The following is a 23,373-nucleotide window of genomic DNA, read 5'->3' on the forward strand; positions in this document are numbered from 1 at the left end:
CAACACAGGCAAAAAACGTGTCGAAAGTTTCTTTTTGGACATTTTTCAAAAATCCTTAACAAAAAACTGCTAAAACGAACTCAATACTACACAAAAAAAATAACAAACGCATACGAACTACAGTTCGGAGATAAGACTTGCTCTTCAAAAGCGCAATCGCGCTCGAAGCTCAATTAGGACAAGCAGCCAGTCGAATTATAACTTCGATTCTTCAAAACTAATTTTAAATCGAAAGTGTTGAATTAAGATTTCAATTACGAAAACCTCGATTAAGCAACAACCTTATCTACACGATTCCCGATTACCCTGCCAAGACGGCAGTGCGAGCGGTGGCAATGCATATGAAGATCAACAGAGAAGAAAGAAGAAAAAAGATGTCGCAAATCTGGGACTCTGTTAGCGTTTGGAGAAAAGTTAGGATGTAGGAAACATATTTCATAAAGACTCAATTGATATTCATAACTCCCCATTTGACGCTAAAATGAAAGGTTGTCGGAGATTTTCTTTATTGGACTAAAATTTTAAGCTGAAGACAGTGAGTTGAAAGCGCTTCATTCTTTGTCAAGACCTAAAAACCTGACGATTGTAGAAAGCCTTCAGTTATAGTAAATTTTATGTTCTTTCGAAAAAAAAAACAGATAACGCTGTAAACCAGTTGAACTAGAAAAAAACATGAGTTCAAGAAAAACTCTCAGCCCTAAATATCTTTTAGAAAAATTGGTTTATCGCAAAGGGTTGCCTTTACTAAAAAAACTGTATACATGATTGTTTCAAACTTTGTACAACCAATTTGAAAATAAATTTATTTATTATCAATGAAAAACTAATTTCATCAGCACTCAGTGAGATTATTTAACTTTGTCAATTTCTTATGTAAAAATGACACCTATCAAAAATTATCTGTGGAATTGAAAAGCTGCTTCATGAAAAAAAAACAGTCGGCCACCGAAATAACAAATCACGATGCAATTCAGTCAGTTTAAACTATATTAAATGAATTTATCAGGTTTTCAACTATAGCGAGGTGACTTACTCTCTGTGTCGGCCTGTTCGCCCTCTCCTCCTTCCTCCTCCGAGAGGTATCCGTGGGGCACCAGGAAGCCCTCGTCCTCGTAGTCGTACTCGTTCTCATCCTCCGCGCCACTCCCTCCAGCTGCTACTTCGTCCTAACACAACAAAAAAGTAGTAACTTTAATTAACCTTAATATCACTCAGTTAATTGTTTTCGATAATTGTGTAACAGCAGTTTAAGGTCTTTTACTACTACTGCAATTCAAAACCATATCACCATCTCTCCAAACATCATTTAATCACTAAAACTTTATTCCCGTTTCAAAATGTGTGCTTTCATACTTGAATAAGTACTTTATTACATGATTCAAAATGCAAACTCATATTGCCATTAGAAACCGCCCCAGAACTTCTCCAGAAGAAGTGATAAGTCTTGCCGAATCATATAATTTTGGGTGACAAGTGGAACACCGAATGCCCCTTGTTTTTTTAAATTATTTAGGCATAACAGTTACTTTACTATTAATGGATTTCTTTACTTGATTTCTCATTACTCACCCCTGATTCGTCCACACTCTCTCCCGCCTCCTCCACGTCAGAGTAGAAGTCATCCTCCTCGTTGTAGTCAAAGAACTTCTGAACAACAACAACACACACACATTTAGAAAGAGAAAAACACAACCAACAAACAGTTAGAAAAGAGTCAATGAGCGCCAGTAAACAGAAAGCAAATACAGATCCTTGTTTTTCGAACCTCAAAGAAAAAACGGATGCCCTTAAAGCTCTTTGTTTGAATTTCTAGAGTAATTGTTGATTGGCAAATTTTGACACAATTAACCAATTTGAGAACACTGATTCAATAAGTAAAATGTTTATTTAGCTGTGAAATCTGATAATAAATTCCACTTTCGAAACAAGAAGTCGATCCCTTTTTCGTGAAATTTACTTTTTTGCTGTTCGATAACGGAGTCTGCTTTCCTTTTAACAATGGAAATGTACTGAACTCAAAAAGAAATCAAAAGTCAAACCGCGAAAAATTAAATTTGAGCCTGAACAAACACAGAACTCATTTTTCGAACCTCAAAGAAAAAACGGATACCCTTAAAGCTCTTTGAATTTCCAGAATACTTGTTGATTGGCAAATTTTGACACAATTAACCTAATTTGAGAAAACTGATTCAATAAGTAAAATTTCTATTTCGCTGTGAAATCTGATAATAAATTCCACTTTCGAAACTAGAAGTCGATCCCTTTTTCGTGTCATTTACTTTTTTGCTGTTTGATAACGGAGTCTGCCTTCCTTTCAACAATGGAAATGTACTGAACTCAAAAAGAAATCAAAAGTCAAACCGTGAAAAATTAAATTTGAGCCTGAACGAAAAAAAATCATCGCGACCCGTATAAGAGTCTGATCTACGTTCATCGACTCTTAAACAATGTTCGTATATGAGTTTAATCGAACGAATGATCATCAGAACGCTTCTGATTTGGAACTGTATTGTAGGAAGTGTTTAAGTAGTAAACTACACATCTTTGATTTCATCTATGATTCACACTGACATAATGCAATGAAACTTGACAAGATGATAAAAGTAACAATTGAGAACAGATTTTGAGTTTAAGTAGTCCGATGTGGCTTTCTCATAGAGTAATTTCGGATAAGGTACACCATCTGTTCATCACGCTAACTTATTTTCGGCCGGATAGGTTCGTCCAACTTCTTAGTCTAATACCAATCATAATCTTACTCTTATATCTCCTACTCTCAATAGATCTAGTGTATACTGGTATTGTTGCGAGGTTTCGAATCAAGAACTGAATTTAGGAAGAGCAACAGTTTGCTCAGTTAAATTTATTGCTCTCTGACTGAAACTATAAATAGTTTCCGCCTTACAAATAATGGTAAGTTTTAGTCATGTATCATGATTGGTTAGTTCTAAGTATTTTACAAGGATAATTATCAAGAATATAATAAGATAAAATAAATACTTGTTTTGAACTGGTTCCGATTTGTTCTTCATGCCTTACATCATAACATTACGCGTTAAGCCATAATTTCATGTAGACCCATTATAAAAAAAAAGAAAATTTGAAAGGCGGGGGGGGGGAAGGGAGTGGAAAGAGCCTAATGTCCATGTGGATATCTGTCATGAAAATCAAAAACTGCTTGTACGTATAAACTAGCGGTAAAACGGCAGTTTTCAGTTGAGGGCTAAAATCTAGTATGTATATCACTCCCTTTGTATTAATTAGCCTTAACTGAACATAACTCAAGTGCCCCACCTCTAGCTTCATGACGGGTCTCCTGTATAAGGGGCAGTCGGGGAGGGGCAGTTTGCGCCAGCTGCCGAAATAGTCTAGCCACGACTTGTCTTCGCCATAGTGTCGGATCCGAATGTACTTGCCACGCATCAAAAACTTACGAGAACCTAAATCATAAAACATCACAATTCTTTTACTATGTTTTCTCAAAGATACCTATTTTTGTTTAAAAAAAAAGTAAAAAAAAACTGCTGTCTTGCAAGTATATGCATGAAGATCAAAATATATTTGAAGTTGGGTAATTAATGTTGATGGAAACGTTCATTGCTACTGATCATGAACAACAAATTTTGATAATAGAAACAATTGCATTAGCGATTTGACATTTTCTTACAACAGAAAAAAAAGTACAACTGTTTTTAGAACTCGATCAATTACATCGTGTTTGGACGCTGCGAAAAGCAAAAACTCGATCATTGAAGACGAGTTGTAAATAATACGGTACAAATTATGTTTTGATTTACTGATTTGAGACCTAAAAAAATTATACGTACCAGAGTTTGTGGGCTGCAGAAGGAACAAATCTAACTCTTTGATATCCTTGAAATTCAGTTTCTGCAATTCATATTTTTCTTCAACTGCATCTTGTGTTTCAGTTTCATTTTCGGAAGGTCCATCCAATACAACAATTGAATCTTCTGCTAAATTGATGACATCCGTTTTGTCTGATTTTAAACCTGCATCTTGAGTCTCGATAACTTCCGATGATGGTTGAACCACTTTCAATTCATCCTCATCGACATCAGATGAAGGTTCAGGAACAACATTGGATTCTTTCATTTCTGAAGACTTGACTTTGTCCGCACTATTTTTCAGATCATCGCTTGGATGTTTCTTCGAATCATTTGAATCGTCAGAAGATTCGCCAGAGTCAACAATTAATTCTCTGAAACAGAAGACAGTTTTGTCAATGCGTCCACACTATCAATACAACTTTCCAAAACTTCATCTTAGTTATCTCACGGCAAATTTTGAATAATTCAAAAAATCATTGGAATTGCACCAGAAAATGAACATGTTGCAACATAACTTAGCAACCGTCTTGATTTTCTCTCAATTTTCATAAACTGCAAAAAACTTCGCAAAACATAAAACCACATCTGTTTTAAAGCCTATAAAAATTAGATAGTTTTTTTTCCACTTTTTTCGGTTTTTTTGAAAATCGGTATAGCTCAGCAATACCTCAAATATCCGACAAAACTAGAATCTCTCTTCATTTTGACAGTGAGTCCAACTGTTTGTTTGGATTTGGAGGCATGCCTCTGTTTCAGATACGCAATCGGAACTCCTTCCGTCTCATTTTGACCATCTGTCAGTGTGAAGTCTTTCATAAGCGCGTGAAGGTTCCGCTTGGTCACAACTTTGCGCTCTTCATTGAAGACAGTGCTTATGGATACTTCTTGGTCCTGAAAAAAAATGTATTTATCATCTATCATCGTAACTCTAAATAGTCTTTTATAATGCAATGATTATATCGCTCCCTTTTCAACCTTTTTAACAATGCAAACCTTTTTAAATTTCCATATTTGACGCATCATTTTTTAGATCTCAGATGATTCGCATCCTTAAACCGTAAAAATACCACCAAACTTCAAAAAAATCGGTTGTGTTCAATTAAAATGACCAATTGCGTTCAGTGTTCATTGCTAAACAATACATTCTTTTCACTTAGATGAGATTCTTTTCATCAGTTTTTAATTTTTGGGCTTAAATTCGGTTATTCAAAATTTCGAAAACCGTTTTAAAACACGTAACAACCAACTTTGAGAGTGCTTCATTTTCACCTCAGCAGAAAATAAGACAATTTGAGATAAAAAATAAACAACCCTTAAAAAACGAAAAAAAAAAATGATGAAAAATCTGATGCGTAAATTTTTCGGCTTCAGCTCCACCCAAAGATAGTTTTTTCAAACCCTATAATCAACTTAAACCATACTACAATAAAATTTTTGCTCAAACAAATTGATGGGAAATTTACAAGAAACAAAACACTGAGCTCTAATCCGAAGATAAAAAGTTTGAACTCCAATCGAAGATTTTTTAAAAAAGATATCCGACCTGTTGGAGACACGCAGCGTCGAATGCCTCTGTGTCAAGCTTCGGTCTCCTCCTATGAGGCATCAGTTGCATGCCCGGGAGAGGCTCGAACGCCACAAACGGCCCAATGTATCTTCGACTATTCTTACTCTAAGAAAAAAACACATTGAAATTACCATTTACTCAAGCATTTTTTATTAAGAAACATCATTTAAATCAACGTAATTTGGAGGCGATGTACTAAATGCATGTTTTTGTAGTAGATTCAATATGTGCATATTGAATCTACTACAAAAAAGTTCAAATGTTGAAACTGGGCCTCCCCGAATTCCATCGATGGCAAAAACCACCCAAAAATTACGTAGTTTAGATTAAATGCTGCAAAATAGCTCAATTGTTACATAAATTTTGTTGGTTTCTTGTTTATATGGTTGCTTGCTTTTATGGCTGCTTGTTTATATGGTTGTATAAGATTGCTGGCTTATACTCTGGCGTGTTTATACACTATCGGACAGCAATTCTGGTGATTATACTTGACTCTGTTACTGAAGTAGTTTACGCTCAATTACATGTAATTTGAGATGTTTAGGACCATTTGTCTAGGGAAAGGACCAACATATGGGCTGTTCAGTTCTCAACTGACAACCAGTTAAGCCCCTAGTTGATAAAACAAGTATTTTTTGGCTATTTAAATGAACTGACAAATTTTGCCACATACTCAGTCAAAATCGACATGAACTCAAGTTTTACGAGGCAAAGCGTAACCTGCTGTTGTTGTTTTTAGCACCAATGAGGCGCGTCCGACATAATCAAACCGAGCCACAGAAACGTCACAAATTCGCTCGGACGAAGCCACAAGTATATTAGGTTTTAAAAACAGTGGTGTTCTGGGAACAGCTAAAAATATGGAGAGTGGTGTGAGAGGAAGAAATAAAAGGGGCATTTTGGGCAAATGTCGGGGCTCTTTTTCCCTTTTTCCTCACTGCTCCCTAATTATGCCACCGCAAAAATATCTTCTCTTCATAACTAAAATTGTACAACTACTCGTTATTCCATAAAAATGATGCTCGAGTGAGGTGGAAAAAATGAAAAAGAGCCGACGTCGAGGTCAATACAACGCAGGTACGTGCTGATGCCGGGGCTCTTCCCGGATCTAAACTGGAATATGTTTCTCTTAGTGAAAGAAGGGAGAAACTTGACAGGGAGATATCAGGTGGTCTGAGGGGGGGACTTCAAGAGGCGGCGCGTCTGATATGTCCCGTCTAGCTCTCTATGATGAATTTGCTTCTGAAGCTATTTACAGATAAAAGAACTTCGTTCATGAAAATAGTTGAAAAGAGTATGGGTATTAATTTCGGATATGATAGTCTCTATTTCGGCGGAAATTTAACTCCCTATTATCAAGCGGCGACCAGCATTTATTAATGTTTGCAGTTCGTTTAATGATGTTCCACTGGCATTATGTCACCAGTAAAATTTTATTGGACTGTTCTCAAAAAAATCAGGATAAAGCCTTCAGGACCAATAGTCTGCGCATGGCTTTTGCGGATGCTCGTTTGCAATGTTCAGCGAAATTTAGCGACGGGTCGAATATGACATCAAGTGTTTTCGGCTCAAAAATTGTGTCAGTATAGACGCAAAGGAAAATGAATATATCAAAAACCTCCACTATATTCCAGAATTTTCAACATTTTTTAAGTACTGTACAAATATCATTTGAAAAAAAAACATGCGAAGACCAAATTCCGAGAAAAAAAACGGATTCTTTTTGTATCCGTTTTTGTTACGCAGACGCGAAGCGGAGCTTCGCATTAATTGCAATACAATCATGAAAAAAAAAACAAATCGGAACTGCTGAAACAACTAGTTGCAACAAAATATATTGAGCCCGTTTTTACAAAAAAAAAGATGCCACGACAAAAAGTGAAATGAGCATCGGAAGAAAACTTACAAAGCGCGAAAAAAGCCAAAAGCATTTGAACAGTAACCGTTTCAGCCGAAACAAACTTTAAAACTAAAAAACGTTCAATTCCCCCTCCCCTTCAAATTATTTACACCAGCACACGAAAAAAATTTTCGGTCATCAAACGACGCAATATAAGGACACTACGCTAAAAAAAACAGGACGGAATCATTTAGGATAAAACATTTTTAAGCCAAAATACCAATAAAAAAACCAAATTAAGGTTTGTAAAATTAGAACAGCAGTAATAATCACAACACTTGAAGTAACTTTAATGTAAAATGCGTACAGAAAAAAAATAAACAATTCTATACGATGTGTCAACTAAGCCGTCAAAACATAAATAGACAAATAAGCGGACAATTTTTTTTTGAAAAGGAATAATTGAACCCAGGACCTTTGCCTTCCCAGGCGTATTGGTTACCTCCAGATAAGGTGTGTCAGTGACCCAAAAAAAATTGACTTCATTATGAGCTTAACCGAAGTTAACCGTTACTAATTTTGACCATTCTGTGAAAAGTTATAAACGGGAACAAAAGTCTTTTACCCGGTTGCAATACACTTGCTAAGATAGTTGAAAAAAAGTAAGATATCTGAATTACCTTAAAATATAGTAAGATTACTTGGACTACAAGAAAATTTATCCTATGATGACTAAGCCGGCAAAAATTAAGCAGACAGGCACTAGCTCTTTTTCAGAAGCATTAGTTTCCTATTTGCAAAACGCAGGTACGTGCTAAGGCCGGGGCTCTTCCCGGATCTAAACTGGAATACGTTTCTCTTAGTGGAAGAAGGGAGAAACTTGACAGGGAGATATCAGGTGGTCTGAGGGGGGGACCTCAAGAGGCGGCGCGTCTGATATGTCCCGTCTAGCTCTCTATGATGAATTTGCTTCTGAAGCTATTTACAGATAAAAGAACTTCGTTCATGAAAATAATTGAAAAGAGTATGGGTATTAATTTCGGATATGATAGTCTCTATCTCGGCGGAAATTTAACTCCCTATTATCAAGCGGCGACCAGCATTTATTAATGTTTGCAAATTGTTTAATGATGTTCCACTGGCAGCATGTCACCAGTAAAATTTTATTGGACTGTTCTCAAAAAAATCAGGATAAAGCCTTCAGGACCAATAGTCTGCGCGTGGCTTTTGCGGATGCTCGCTTGCAATGTTCAGCGAAATTTAGCGACGGGTCGAATATGACATCAAGTGTTTTCGGCTCAAAAATTGTGTCAGTATAGTCGCAAAGGAAAATGAATATATTAAAAACCTCCACTATATTCCAGAATTTTCAATATTTTTTAAGTACTGTACAAATATCATTTGAAGAAAAAAACATGCGAAGACCAAATTCCGAGAAAAAAAACGGATTCTTTTTGTATCCGTTTTTGTTACGCAGACGCGAAGCGGAGCTTCGCATTAATTGCAATACAATCATGAAAAAAAAAAACAAATCGGAACTGCTGAAACAACTAGTTGCAACAAAATATATTGAGCCCAATTTACAAAAAAAAGATGCCACGACAAAAAGTGAAATGAGCATCGGAAGAAAACTTACAAAGCGCGAAAAAAGCCAAAAGCATTTGAACAGTAACCGTTTCAGCCGAAACAAACTTTAAAACTAAAAAACGTTCAATTCCCCCTCCCCTTCAAATTATTTACACCAGCACACGAAAAAAATTTCGGTCATCAAACGACGCAATATAAGGACACTACGCTAAAAAAAACAGGACGGAATCATTTAGGATAAAACATTTTTAAGCCAAAATACCAATAAAAAAACCAAATTAAGGTTTGTAAAATTAGAACAGCAGTAATAATCACAACACTTGAAGTAACTTTAATGTAAAATGCGTACAGAAAAAAATAAACAATTCTATACGATGTGTCAACTAAGCCGTCAAAACATAAATAGACAAATAAGCGGACAATTTTTTTTTGAAAAGGAATAATTGAACCCAGGACCTTTGCCTTCCCAGGCGTATTGCTTACCGCCAGATAAGGTGTGTCAGTGACCCAAAAAAAATTGACTTCATTATGAGCTTAACCTAAGTTAACCATTACTAATTTTGACCATTCTGTGAAAAGTTATAAACGGGAACAAAAGTCTTTTACCCGGTTGCAATACACTTGCTAAGATAGTTGAAAAAAAGTAAGATATCTGAATTACCTTAAAATATAGTAAGATTACTTGGACTACAAGAAAATTTATCCTATGATGACTAAGCCGGCAAAAATTAAGCAGACAGGCACTAGCTCTTTTTCAGAAGCATTAGTTTCCTATTTGCAAAACGCAGGTACGTGCTAAGGCCGGGGCTCTTCCCGGATCTAAACTGGAATACGTTTCTCTTAGTGGAAGAAGGGAGAAACTTGACAGGGAGATATCAGGTGGTCTGAGGGGGGGACCTCAAGAGGCGGCGCGTCTGATATGTCCCGTCTAGCTTTCTATGATGAATTTGCTTCTGAAGCTATTTACAGATAAAAGAACTTCGTTCATGAAAATAATTGAAAAGAGTATGGGTATTAATTTCGGATATGATAGTCTCTATTTCGGCGGAAATTTAACTCCCTATTATCAAGCGGCGACCAGCATTTATTAATGTTTGCAAATTGTTTAATGATGTTCCACTGGCAGCATGTCACCAGTAAAATTTTATTGGACTGTTCTCAAAAAAATCAGGATAAAGCCTTCAGGACCAATAGTCTGCGCGTGGCTTTTGCGGATGCTCGCTTGCAATGTTCAGCGAAATTTAGCGACGGGTCGAATATGACATCAAGTGTTTTCGGCTCAAAAATTGTGTCAGTATAGTCGCAAAGGAAAATGAATATATTAAAAACCTCCACTATATTCCAGAATTTTCAATATTTTTGAAGTACTGTACAAATATCATTTGAAAAAAAAACATGCGAAGACCAAATTCCGAGAAAAAAAACGGATTCTTTTTGTATTCGTTTTTGTTACGCAGACGCGAAGCGGAGCTTCGCATTAATTGCAATACAATCATGAAAAAAAAACAAATCGGAACTGCTGAAACAACCAGTTGCAACAAAATATATTGAGCCCGTTTTTACAAAAAAAGAGATGCCACGACAAAAAGTGAAATGAGCATCGGAAGAAAACTTACAAAGCGCGAAAAAAGCCAAAAGCATTTGAACAGTAACCGTTTCAGCCGAAACAAACTTTAAAACTAAAAAACGTTCAATTCCCCCTCCCCTTCAAATTATTTACACCAGCACAAGAAAAAAATTTTCGGTCATCAAACGACGCAATATAAGGACACTACGCTTAAAAAAAAAACAGGACGGAATCATTTAGGATAAAACATTTTTAAGCCAAAAACCAATAAAAAAACCAAATTAAGGTTTGTAAAATTAGAACAGCAGTAATAATCACAACACTTGAAGTAACTTTAATGTAAAATGCGTACAGAAAAAAATGAACAATTCTATACGATGTGTCAACTAAGCCGTCAAAACATAAATAGACAAATAAGCGGACAATTTTTTTTTGAAAAGGAATAATTGAACCCAGGACCTTTGCCTTCCCAGGCGTATTGGTTACCTCCAGATAAGGTGTGTCAGTGACCCAAAAAAAATTGACTTCATTATGAGCTTAACCTATGTTAACCGTTACTAATTTTGACCATTCTGTGAAAAGTTATAAACGGGAACAAAAGTCTTTTACCCGGTTGCAATACACTTGCTAAGATAGTTGAAAAAAAGTAAGATATCTGAATTACCTTAAAATATAGTAAGATTACTTGGACTACAAGAAAATTTATCCTATGATGACTAAGCCGGCAAAAATTAAGCAGACAGGCACTAGCTCTTTTTCAGAAGCATTAGTTTCCTATTTGCAAAACGCAGGTACGTGCTAAGGCCGGGGCTCTTCCCGGATCTAAACTGGAATACGTTTCTCTTAGTGGAAGAAGGGAGAAACTTGACAGGGAGATATCAGGTGGTCTGAGGGGGGGACCTCAAGAGGCGGCGCGTCTGATATGTCCCGTCTAGCTTTCTATGATGAATTTGCTTCTGAAGCTATTTACAGATAAAAGAACTTCGTTCATGAAAATAATTGAAAAGAGTATGGGTATTAATTTCGGATAGATAGTCTCTATTTCGGCGGAAATTTAACTCCCTATTATCAAGCGGCGACCAGCATTTATTAATGTTTGCAAATTGTTTAATGATGTTCCACTGGCAGCATGTCACCAGTAAAATTTTATTGGACTGTTCTCAAAAAAATCAGGATAAAGCCTTCAGGACCAATAGTCTGCGCGTGGCTTTTGCGGATGCTCGCTTGCAATGTTCAGCGAAATTTAGCGACGGGTCGAATATGACATCAAGTGTTTTCGGCTCAAAAATTGTGTCAGTATAGTCGCAAAGGAAAATGAATATATTAAAAACCTCCACTATATTCCAGAATTTTCAATATTTTTTAAGTACTGTACAAATATCATTTGAAAAAAAAACATGCGAAGACCAAATTCCGAGAAAAAAAACGGATTCTTTTTGTATCCGTTTTTGTTACGCAGACGCGAAGCGGAGCTTCGCATTAATTGCAATACAATCATGAAAAAAAACAAATCGGAACTGCTGAAACAACTAGTTGCAACAAAATATATTGAGCCCGTTTTTACAAAAAATAGATGCCACGACAAAAAGTGAAATGAGCATCGGAAGAAAACTTACAAAGCGCGAAAAAAGCCAAAAGCATTTGAACAGTAACCGTTTCAGCCGAAACAAACTTTAAAACTAAAAAACGTTCAATTCCCCCTCCCCTTCAAATTATTTACACTAGCACACGAAAAAAATTTTCGGTCATCAAACGACGCAATATAAGGACACTACGCTAAAAAAACAGGACGGAATCATTTAGGATAAAACATTTTTAAGCCAAAAACCAATAAAAAAACCAAATTAAGGTTTGTAAAATTAGAACAGCAGTAATAATCACAACACTTGAAGTAACTTTAATGTAAAATGCGTACAGAAAAAAAAACAATTCTATACGATGTGTCAACTAAGCCGTCAAAACATAAATAGACAAATAAGCGGACAATTTTTTTTTGAAAAGGAATAATTGAACCCAGGACCTTTGCCTTCCCAGGCGTATTGGTTACCTCCAGATAAGGTGTGTCAGTGACCCAAAAAAAATTGACTTCATTATGAGCTTAACCTAACTTAACCGTTACTAATTTTGACCATTCTGTGAAAAGTTATAAACGGGAACAAAAGTCTTTTACCCGGTTGCAATACACTTGCTAAGATAGTTGAAAAAAAGTAAGATATCTGAATTACCTTAAAATATAGTAAGATTACTTGGACTACAAGAAAATTTATCCTATGATGACTAAGCCGGCAAAAATTAAGCAGACAGGCACTAGCTCTTTTTCAGAAGCATTAGTTTCCTATTTGCAAAACGCAGGTACGTGCTAAGGCCGGGGCTCTTCCCGGATCTAAACTGGAATACGTTTCTCTTAGTGAAAGAAGGGAGAAACTTGACAGGGAGATATCAGGTGGTCTGAGGGGGGGACCTCAAGAGGCGGCGCGTCTGATATGTCCCGTCTAGCTTTCTATGATGAATTTGCTTCTGAAGCTATTTACAGATAAAAGAACTTCGTTCATGAAAATAATTGAAAAGAGTATGGGTATTAATTTCGGATATGATAGTCTCTATTTCGGCGGAAATTTAACTCCCTATTATCAAGCGGCGACCAGCATTTATTAATGTTTGCAAATTATTTAATGATGTTCCACTGGCAGCATGTCACCAGTAAAATTTTATTGGACTGTTCAAAAAAATCAGGATAACGCCTTCAGGACCAATAGTCTGCGCGTGGCTTTGCGGATGCTCGCTTGCAATGTTCAGCGAAATTTAGCGACGGGTCGAATATGACATCAAGTGTTTTCGGCTCAAAAATTGTGTCAGTATAGTCGCAAAGGAAAATGAATATATTAAAAACCTCCACTATATTCCAGAATTTTCAATATTTTTTAAGTACTGTACAAATATCATTTGAAAAAAAAAAACATGCGAAGACCAAATTCCGAGAAAAAAAAACGGATTCTTTTTGTATTCGTTTTTGTTACGCAGACGCGAAGCGGAGCTTCGCATTAATTGCAATACAATCATGAAAAAAAAACAAATCGGAACTGCTGAAACAACCAGTTGCAACAAAATATATTGAGCCCGTTTTTACAAAAAAAAGATGCCACGACAAAAAGTGAAATGAGCATCGGAAGAAAACTTACAAAGCGCGAAAAAAGCCAAAAGCATTTGAACAGTAACCGTTTCAGCCGAAACAAACTTTAAAACTAAAAAACGTTCAATTCCCCCTCCCCTTCAAATTATTTACACCAGCACACGAAAAAAATTTTCGGTCATCAAACGACGCAATATAAGGACACTACGCTAAAAAAAAACAGGACGGAATCATTTAGGATAAAACATTTTTAAGCCAAAAAACCAATAAAAAAACCAAATTAAGGTTTGTAAAATTAGAACAGCAGTAATAATCACAACACTTGAAGTAACTTTAATGTAAAATGCGTACAGAAAAAATAAACAATTCTATACGATGTGTCAACTAAGCCGTCAAAACATAAATAGACAAATAAGCGGACAATTTTTTTTTGAAAAGGAATAATTGAACCCAGGACCTTTGCCTTCCCAGGCGTATTGGTTACCTCCAGATAAGGTGTGTCAGTGACCCAAAAAAAATTGACTTCATTATGAGCTTAACCTAAGTTAACCGTTACTAATTTTGACCATTCTGTGAAAAGTTATAAGCGGGAACAAAAGTCTTTTACCCGGTTGCAATACACTTGCTAAGATAGTTGAAAAAAAGTAAGATATCTGAATTACCTTAAAATATAGTAAGATTACTTGGACTACAAGAAAATTTATCCTATGATGACTAAGCCGGCAAAAATTAAGCAGACAGTCACTAGCTCTTTTTCAGAAGCATTAGTTTCCTATTTGCAAAACGCAGGTACGTGCTAAGGCCGGGGCTCTTCCCGGATCTAAACTGGAATACGTTTCTCTTAGTGGAAGAAGGGAGAAACTTGACAGGGAGATATCAGGTGGTCTGAGGGGGGACCTCAAGAGGCGGCGCGTCTGATATGTCCCATCTAGCTCTCTATGATGAATTTGCTTCTGAAGCTATTTACAGATAAAAGAACTTCGTTCATGAAAATAATTGAAAAGAGTATGGGTATTAATTTCGGATACGATAGTCTCTATTTCGGCGGAAATTTAACTCCCTATTATCAAGCGGCGACCAGCATTTATTAATGTTTGCAAATTGTTTAATGATGTTCCACTGGCAGCATGTCACCAGTAAAATTTTATTGGACTGTTCTCAAAAAAATCAGGATAAAGCCTTCAGGACCAATAGTCTGCGCGTGGCTTTTGCGGATGCTCGCTTGCAATGTTCAGCGAAATTTAGCGACGGGTCGAATATGACATCAAGTGTTTTCGGCTCAAAAATTGTGTCAGTATAGTCGCAAAGGAAAATGAATATATTAAAAACCTCCACTATATTCCAGAATTTTCAATATTTTTAAGTACTGTACAAATATCATTTGAAAAAAAAAAACATGCGAAGACCAAATTCCGAGAAAAAAAACGGATTCTTTTTGTATCCGTTTTTGTTACGCAGACGCGAAGCGGAGCTTCGCATTAATTGCAATACAATCATGAAAAAAAAACAAATCGGAACTGCTGAAACAACTAGTTGCAACAAAATTATTGAGCCCGTTTTTACAAAAAAAAGATGCCACGACAAAAAGTGAAATGAGCATCGGAAGAAAACTTACAAAGCGCGAAAAAAGCCAAAAGCATTTGAACAGTAACAGTTTCAGCCGAAACAAACTTTAAAACTAAAAAACGTTCAATTCCCCCTCCCCTTCAAATTATTTACACCAGCACAAGAAAAAATTTTTCGGTCATCAAACGACGCAATATAAGGACACTACGCTAAAAAAACAGGACGGAATCATTTAGGATAAAACATTTTTAAGCCAAAAAACCAATAAAAAAACCAAATTAAGGTTTGTAAAATTAGAACAGCAGTAATAATCACAACACTTGAAGTAACTTTAATGTAAAATGCGTACAGAAAAAAATAAACAATTCTATACGATGTGTCAACTAAGCCGTCAAAACATAAATAGACAAATAAGCGGACAATTTTTTTTGAAAAGGAATAATTGAACCCAAGACCTTTGCCTTCCCAGGCGTATTGGTTACCTCCAGATAAGGTGTGTCAGTGACCCAAAAAAATTGACTTCATTATGAGCTTAACCTAAGTTAACCGTTACTAATTTTGACCATTCTGTGAAAAGTTATAAGCGGGAACAAAAGTCTTTTACCCGGTTGCAATACACTTGCTAAGATAGTTGAAAAAAAGTAAGATATCTGAATTACCTTAAAATATAGTAAGATTACTTGGACTAAAAGAAAATTTATCCTATGATGACTAAGCCGGCAAAAATTAAGCACACGGGCACTAGCTCTTTTTCAGAAGCATTAGTTTCCTATTTGCAAAACGCAGGTACGTGCTAAGGCCGGGGCTCTTCCCGGATCTAAACTGGAATACGTTTCTCTTAGTGGAAGAAGGGAGAAACTTGACAGGGAGATATCAGGTGGTCTGAGGGGGGGACCTCAAGAGGCGGCGCGTCTGATATGTCCCGTCTAGCTTTCTATGATGAATTTGCTTCTGAAGCTATTTACAGATAAAAGAACTTCGTTCATGAAAATAATTGAAAAGAGTATGGGTATTAATTTCGGATATGATAGTCTCTATTTCGGCGGAAATTTAACTCCCTATTATCAAGCGGCGACCAGCATTTATTAATGTTTGCAAATTGTTTAATGATGTTCCACTGGCAGCATGTCACCAGTAAAATTTTATTGGACTGTTCTCAAAAAAATCAGGATAAAGCCTTCAGGACCAATAGTCTGCGCGTGGCTTTTGCGGATGCTCGCTTGCAATGTTCAGCGAAATTTAGCGACGGGTCGAATATGACATCAAGTGTTTTCGGCTCAAAAATTGTGTCAGTATAGTCGCAAAGGAAAATGAATATATTAAAAACCTCCACTATATTCCAGAATTTTCAATATTTTTTAAGTACTGTACAAATATCATTTGAAAAAAAAACATGCGAAGACCAAATTCCGAGAAAAAAAACGGATTCTTTTTGTATTCGTTTTTGTTACGCAGACGCGAAGCGGAGCTTCGCATTAATTGCAATACAATCATGAAAAAAAAAAACAAATCGGAACTGCTGAAACAACCAGTTGCAACAAAATATATTGAGCCCGTTTTTACAAAAAAAAAGATGCCACGACAAAAAGTGAAATGAGCATCGGAAGAAAACTTACAAAGCGCGAAAAAAGCCAAAAGCATTTGAACAGTAACCGTTTCAGCCGAAACAAACTTTAAAACTAAAAAACGTTCAATTCCCCCTCCCCTTCAAATTATTTACACCAGCACACGAAAAAAATTTTCGGTCATCAAACGACGCAATATAAGGACACTACGCTAAAAAAAACAGGACGGAATCATTAAGGATAAAACATTTTTAAGCCAAAAAACCAATAAAAAACCAAATTAAGGTTTGTAAAATTAGAACCGCAGTAATAATCACAACACTTGAAGTAACTTTAATGTAAAATGCGTACAGAAAAAAATAAACAATTCTATACGATGTGTCAACTAAGCCGTCAAAACATAAATAGACAAATAAGCGGACAATTTTTTTTTGAAAAGGAATAATTGAACCCAGGACCTTTGCCTTCCCAGTCGTATTGGTTACCTCCAGATAAGGTGTGTCAGTGACCCAAAAAAAAATTGACTTCATTATGAGCTTAACCTAAGTTAACCGTTACTAATTTTGACCATTCTGTGAAAAGTTATAAGCGGGAACAAAAGTCTTTTACCCGGTTGCAATACACTTGCTAAGATAGTTGAAAAAAAGTAAGATATCTGAATTACCTTAAAATATAGTAAGATAACTTGGACTACAAGAAAATTTATCCTATGATGACTAAGCCGGCAAAAATTAAGCAGACAGGCACTAGCTCTTTTTCAAAAGCATTAGTTTCCCATTTGCAAAACGCAGGTACGTGCTAAGGCCGGGGCTCTTCCCGGATCTAAACTGGAATACGTTTCTCTTAGTGGAAGAAGGGAGAAACTTGACAGGGAGATATCAGGTGGTCTGAGGGGGGACCTCAAGAGGCGGCGCGTCTGATATGTCCCGTCTAGCTCTCTATGATGAATTTGCTTCTGAAGCTATTTACAGATAAAAGAACTTCGTTCATAAAAATAATTGAAAAGAGTATGGGTATTAATTTCGGATATGATAGTCTCTATTTCGGCGGAAATTTAACTCCCTATTATCAAGCGGCGACCAGCATTTATTAATGTTTGCAAATTGTTTAATGATGTTCCACTGGCAGCATGTCACCAGTAAAATTTTATTGGACTGTTCTCAAAAAAATCAGGATAAAGCCTTCAGGACCAATAGTCTGCGCGTGGCTTTTGCGGATGCTCGCTTGCAATGTTCAGCGAAATTTAGCGACGGGTCGAATATGACATCAAGTGTTTTCGCCTCAAAAATTGTGTCAGTATAGTCGCAAAGGAAAATGAATATATTAAAAACCTCCACTATATTCCAGAATTTTCAATATTTTTTAAGTACTGTACAAATATCATTTGAAAAAAAAAACATGCGAAGACCAAATTCAGAGAAAAAAAACGGATTCTTTTTCTGAATTACCTTAAAATATAGTAAGATTACTTGGACTACAAGAAAATTTATCCTATGATGACTAAGCCGGCAAAAATTAAGCAGACAGGCACTAGCTCTTTCTCAGAAGCATTAGTTTCCTATTTGCAAAAAGTACAGATTCTGCCGGACTTGAAGCACTGATTTTCAATCGCCCAACTCATGGAAATTGCCGCTTGAACACACGGGGAAATAGAAGAGAAACGATAAAAAACTGTATATATTAGAAACCCAGCTATCAAATAATTAACTGCTTCTGTTAGACAGACTGTTAACCTGGAAAAAAGTTCAGGCTTCGATTTGATTACGCTTTGCCTAATCGCAAGATTTACTGATGGACAAACTACTGTCGTTAGACAAATTTTTAACCTGGAAAAAATTTAATGCTCCGATTTGATCACGCTTGCTTAATCGCAAAACTAACACAGGGCGAGAATAAAGGCTGGGTGTCGCAATCACTGGCAAGAACAACAAAAAACGGCTTTATAAAGTCAAAAAAGAAAAAATAGAAATAAGCCTCGAATTAGTAAAACTTTGATACGTATCGTATTCGAATCTGCAACCTCGAGATTTGCAGTCTCACACCCTGCCCTCTCGGCCTCAAACGAATAGCAATTGAAAAACACAAGTCACGAATTAAACAGCTACATAAGCCAATGAAATGCCAACACGATGCATCAAAAGTGGAACCAAATGACACAATTTTGCATGTGTTAAATTGGAAAGCATAGAGCCACATTATGAATAAACTATGCGCTTCAAAAAATTGCGAGATATATTGAATTAGAAATTTTCTGAAATCGAGTTTTTATTAATGTTGTTCCGACCGTTTGAAAAATGTGGATGAACTTTGTATACGGGTGTTTTTTTAGTTTTTTCTTTTTGTTTTTCACTAAAAATCAAGTACCACAAACAATCATTAATATGTATAGAGTTATATATCATAATGAAGCCCGTTCATTCGCAATTCGAACCACATTGAAAAAATGATTTGAAATTTTTTGATTTTTTTTTGTCAAATTTTGAGCTAATCAGGTGAGCGTGCAGGCTTACAGTAGCTTATTTAAGCCGTAAAAATTTAGTTTTACTCGAGTTAAGTTAGTTTTTAGCGCAATTTTAGAAATCAAAAACTTCAAAAATTCAAAAAATTTCTGCAAAAAAATATATATTTTCCGTTTTCTAGTCATTTTCTACAAAACTGTTTTCCGATTAGACTATTTGACTATGCTTGTCGAAAACATTTTTTCTATTTTTTGTTTTTATCACACCGCACAGAAAAAAGGACAATTAATTGAAGAAAAAAAATGTTTTTTTTTTCAAGACAACGATAGGAACATTCTGTGCTATTTGCACATTACCAGGCTATTCTTGTCTTGTTCTGAAACAGCAAACTTTTTTTCTGTTCAGTTGATGATTCAAAAATGCATCAGCTGTGTTAACTTTTTACTAATCAAATTTCCAAAGTTATGCTATCAAAAAGCCGTAGAGGTGCCACCGAAGGTGGCGCCAATATCTGCGACTTAGGTTTGAAAAAAGAATAGTCGTACTATTATACTACGCTCACCAAAGCTTGTTATTGTAATTAACTGAATACTGATAAAAGCATACCTCGATAATATAATACATTTTCATACAGAACATTGATTCATTATCTAATACAAACCAGATTATAAAATACACACCTCGTCTATGACTGGTTTGACTTGTCCATTCGGTAACACTTCCATTATATCCGCATCTTTAATCCCATCGCCACCATCGGCAGTCAACGCATCACCCGCTGAGCTGCGGCGACTTACACCCGACGGCACGCTAGCCCCACCGGGAGAGCGGAAGAAACTACCGAAAAACTGCTTCTGCTTCTGTCGCTTAAGATTCTCCCGCTCTTCTGCCTTCTTTTTCTCCTCCTCCGCCAGTCGTCTAGTCTCTTCCTTTTCTTGTCGCTGCTTTTCCGCCTCTTTCATCTTGTGCTGTCGTTCTTGCTCTTTTTGCTGCTTTTCCCTTTAATATAAAGAAAACTTTGTCGCGTTAATCACGCACATACCGATTTAAAAATTGACAAGTAATGAAACAATCAACACACGTGTCGTACACAAGTTGGAAACGTGAACTCGCTCTCAAATTCCGAATCACTACGTTTTTATTCTGATTTCCCACTAAAAGCTATTACGCAAGACTCAAGAAAGCGCAGACATCAAAGATACCAAGGACGCTATTCTCCGCTTCTCAACTCTTAGTCAGTCATCGATTTTTTTTCACAAGATCTCAAAACTGGCCATATCGCAAAATCATAATCATAACAACTTTAAATTGAAGTCAGAAATTTCTAACCAAACAATGTATGAAATGGTACGTTCTGGGGCGGATTTCGGGGGGGGGGGGGGGGGCGGGGCGGACGCTCCCTCCTCAGGGATTCGACCCCCTGCCGACACAAAGGGTCCCCCCTTTATACTATTTTGAGATATCCATATTTGGTGACGGACCCTTTGGCGCCAATATATATTTTTAAGGGGAGAGCGCGCGCCGAAAAAACACAATTTTGGTCAAAATTTTCTAAAAAGTGCCTAAAAACGCCTTTTTTGGCCTGTTTTTCAAAATTTTGCCTGCAGCGCAGAAAATTTGACCAAAACATGGTCTTTTTAGTGCTATGGGAGAGCTCGGAAGATCATTTCGTTCGAACTAAAAAAACTTTTACCATTTAGTTCGCCTTGGGAGAATACCAATACGACATCAGCCTGTCGGGTGGGATCTCCCATGCTACCTATTATTTGCGGTCCATATCACATAATCACAATCTTTTTGGCTTGAAAACCAGCAGTAACCCATTGTGACTCTGTAAGCTAGAATCAGTACAGTCTGCTCACCTCTCCCTCTGCATACGTTCCTGTTCCTTCTGCAGCCTCTCCTGCTCCTTCTGTAGTTTCTCCTCCTCTCTCTTCACTCGCTCCTCCTCCTTCACTTTCTTCTCCTCCTCCTTCGCCTCCTCCCGCTTCCTCCTCTCCTCCTGGCGTTTCTCCTCAATCAGCCGTCTTGCCTCGTCTCTCTCTATCTTCTGGAAGTCAATGTGCTTCTGCTTCTACAACTCAACACGACAAAACACTAACTCAGAATACATAACACTACTTAATAACAATAATAACACTACTTAATAACTTAAGACACCCTACTAAGTTCAGAAAATCAATCCACGATAATTCAGGTTATTTAACTAATGGGAGATCACATAGCATTTTTTATTAGTTAAATCTTTTTTTAAACTACACAAAAAAGGACATTTCTGTATTTTTCTCTAAAAATTCAACTCCTGTGCTCACGTTTTGGTCTAATTAAGGAGTGTTTATAGCGGTTAAGAAAGTGTCAGGCAATCAATCAAGTCGACCTGAAAATTGATTGGTGAAACGTGACTCACATTGAGTTTGTCCTCTTCTTTCTTCAGTTTGTCTCTCTCCTCTGCCTTGAGTCTCTTCTCCTCCAGTTTCTTCTCGTTCGCTATTTTCTTTGCCTCCTCCTTCTCCTTTTTAGTCCGTTCCGCCTCTTCCTGCTTCTCCTACAAGTTTAATTTTAAAAATTACTTTACGGATTTTCTACATTAATCTACTTTGATGTTTTCTAAACTTTCAAAAATCAGTATGTAGGCAATCGAGCCCTTTGAAACGGGTACCATCCAAACATCCAATATGTCCAGCATCCAAAAAAAAACAGGAAGAATGCAAGCATCCGAAAAACAAACTCATCAAGCAAACAACCGACATTTGTTCAAAAGTAGAGCGAAGATCCGAGTTCTACCGTTCGCCTAAAAGATGCTGTATTGTCCGAATTAATAGTGATCAGCGCAGTCGCGCCACTTGTTGCGAGCTTGCCAACAGAGATTAAGACTCTATGTGAGAGTCGGCTGAATTGAAATCTGCTTATTTAACTATATCTTGTTTTTGAAATTTGTCTCGGGCAAACATCCGCTGTCAAACATCCGAACTTTTATAATGATTGTGAAAACATTTGACGTTAGAATTTCAAAAGTAAGGCGTAGTTCAGTTATCCGATTCCAACAAATCTGACACACGGTTTAAGGTCGCCACGCTATACGCGCGTCACCGTTGGCTACACTCTGTTGGCAAGATCGCAACACATTGGCGCGACCGCGGCAATCCGCCTTCATTTGACCACTATACCATCTGTTTAAAGAACGGTAGAAATCTGATCTTTACCCTACTTTTTGAAAAACTTCAGATCTTCTCCAAAGTAAAGCGGGCTTCGAATGTTAGCCACAAAAGGTTAGCAATTTTTGGTTTTTGGTTGTTTGACATATCGGATGTTTACACGGTACCCCTAACGTCATAATATTAGTTAATTATTAATCAAGTTCGGAAGTTTGACACAGCGGATGTTTGCCATAGACCCCTTCGAAACCTTTTTTAGACCAAAAATGACAGACAATTGAAAAAATACGTAGCGAACACCGCATCAACAGACTCGTAGGCTAATAAAACCTTCGAGAATAGATATCTAGCTGAAAAAAAATTTCAACAAAATTTTTCTCTATTTATCCATTTTTGATAAAACGCGCTGTTGCGATGACCAATTCCAGCAATAAAAACAGAGGCGAAGTTGCACTTCGCATACACAACCAAAAATATGACCGTAAATGATACTGGTAAAAAATGAATGAGCAAAAGTTTGAGTGTACAAAATTTCTTAAATGATGCACGCCAATTATGAGTCAATACAATTGCTAAGTGACGCAATACAATTATGACACATTAGCAGTTCCAGTTAAATTGAGAAAAGAAGAAATTTACCAGCTAACATGCCTCAAATTATAGAGCTGACGCATTTATTAAAAACATCCGACCCTGCCCAGGTTCGAACCCTCTTATTTTGTTGCGGTTCTCCTTCCCTACCTCTACGCTACAGATCCATGATACCTTGAAGCTGAACGGCTATTTGTAATATAAAAGCCTGTGTTAATATCCTTAGCATTGGCTGTACTTTATAGCTGGTTACTGATCAAAATAAACACTTTCAAAATAAACACATTTTGACGCAACAATATTTGCAAATTAGATTGAAAAAAAGAGAGATAATACTATCACACAAGCTTTGCTTGCTTAAGAAAACACATAAGCAGATCCTAACTTTGAGGAAAGCTATAGAGCACGAAAAAATATGACAAATATTTTAGTAATGGAAACTTTATTGGGTAAATGTTCGGTAAAAACTTTTTCTTGTTACTGTTTTTGACCTTTACT

General features: G+C 36.5%; 1 protein-coding gene across 1 annotated transcript in view; it reads right to left on the reverse strand.

The window, feature by feature from the left end:
- LOC134853855 (FK506-binding protein 5-like) overlaps positions 1–23,373 on the reverse strand; it is an 82,320-nt gene that overhangs the window by 4,137 nt on the left and 54,810 nt on the right. The window contains exons 5-13 of the mRNA XM_063869798.1: positions 21,537–21,674; positions 20,992–21,203; positions 19,810–20,128; positions 5,392–5,520; positions 4,516–4,739; positions 3,828–4,219; positions 3,295–3,440; positions 1,570–1,647; positions 1,034–1,166 (exon numbers count right to left, since the gene is read on the reverse strand). Of these exons, the coding sequence (XP_063725868.1) occupies positions 1,034–1,166; positions 1,570–1,647; positions 3,295–3,440; positions 3,828–4,219; positions 4,516–4,739; positions 5,392–5,520; positions 19,810–20,128; positions 20,992–21,203; positions 21,537–21,674 (1,771 nt within the window). The remainder of the gene's footprint in view (positions 1–1,033; positions 1,167–1,569; positions 1,648–3,294; positions 3,441–3,827; positions 4,220–4,515; positions 4,740–5,391; positions 5,521–19,809; positions 20,129–20,991; positions 21,204–21,536; positions 21,675–23,373) is intronic.

The sequence above is a fragment of the Symsagittifera roscoffensis genome, chromosome 9 (assembly GCF_963678635.1).
Source record: "Symsagittifera roscoffensis chromosome 9, txSymRosc1.1, whole genome shotgun sequence".
NCBI classification, from domain to species: Eukaryota; Metazoa; Xenacoelomorpha; order Acoela; family Convolutidae; genus Symsagittifera; species Symsagittifera roscoffensis.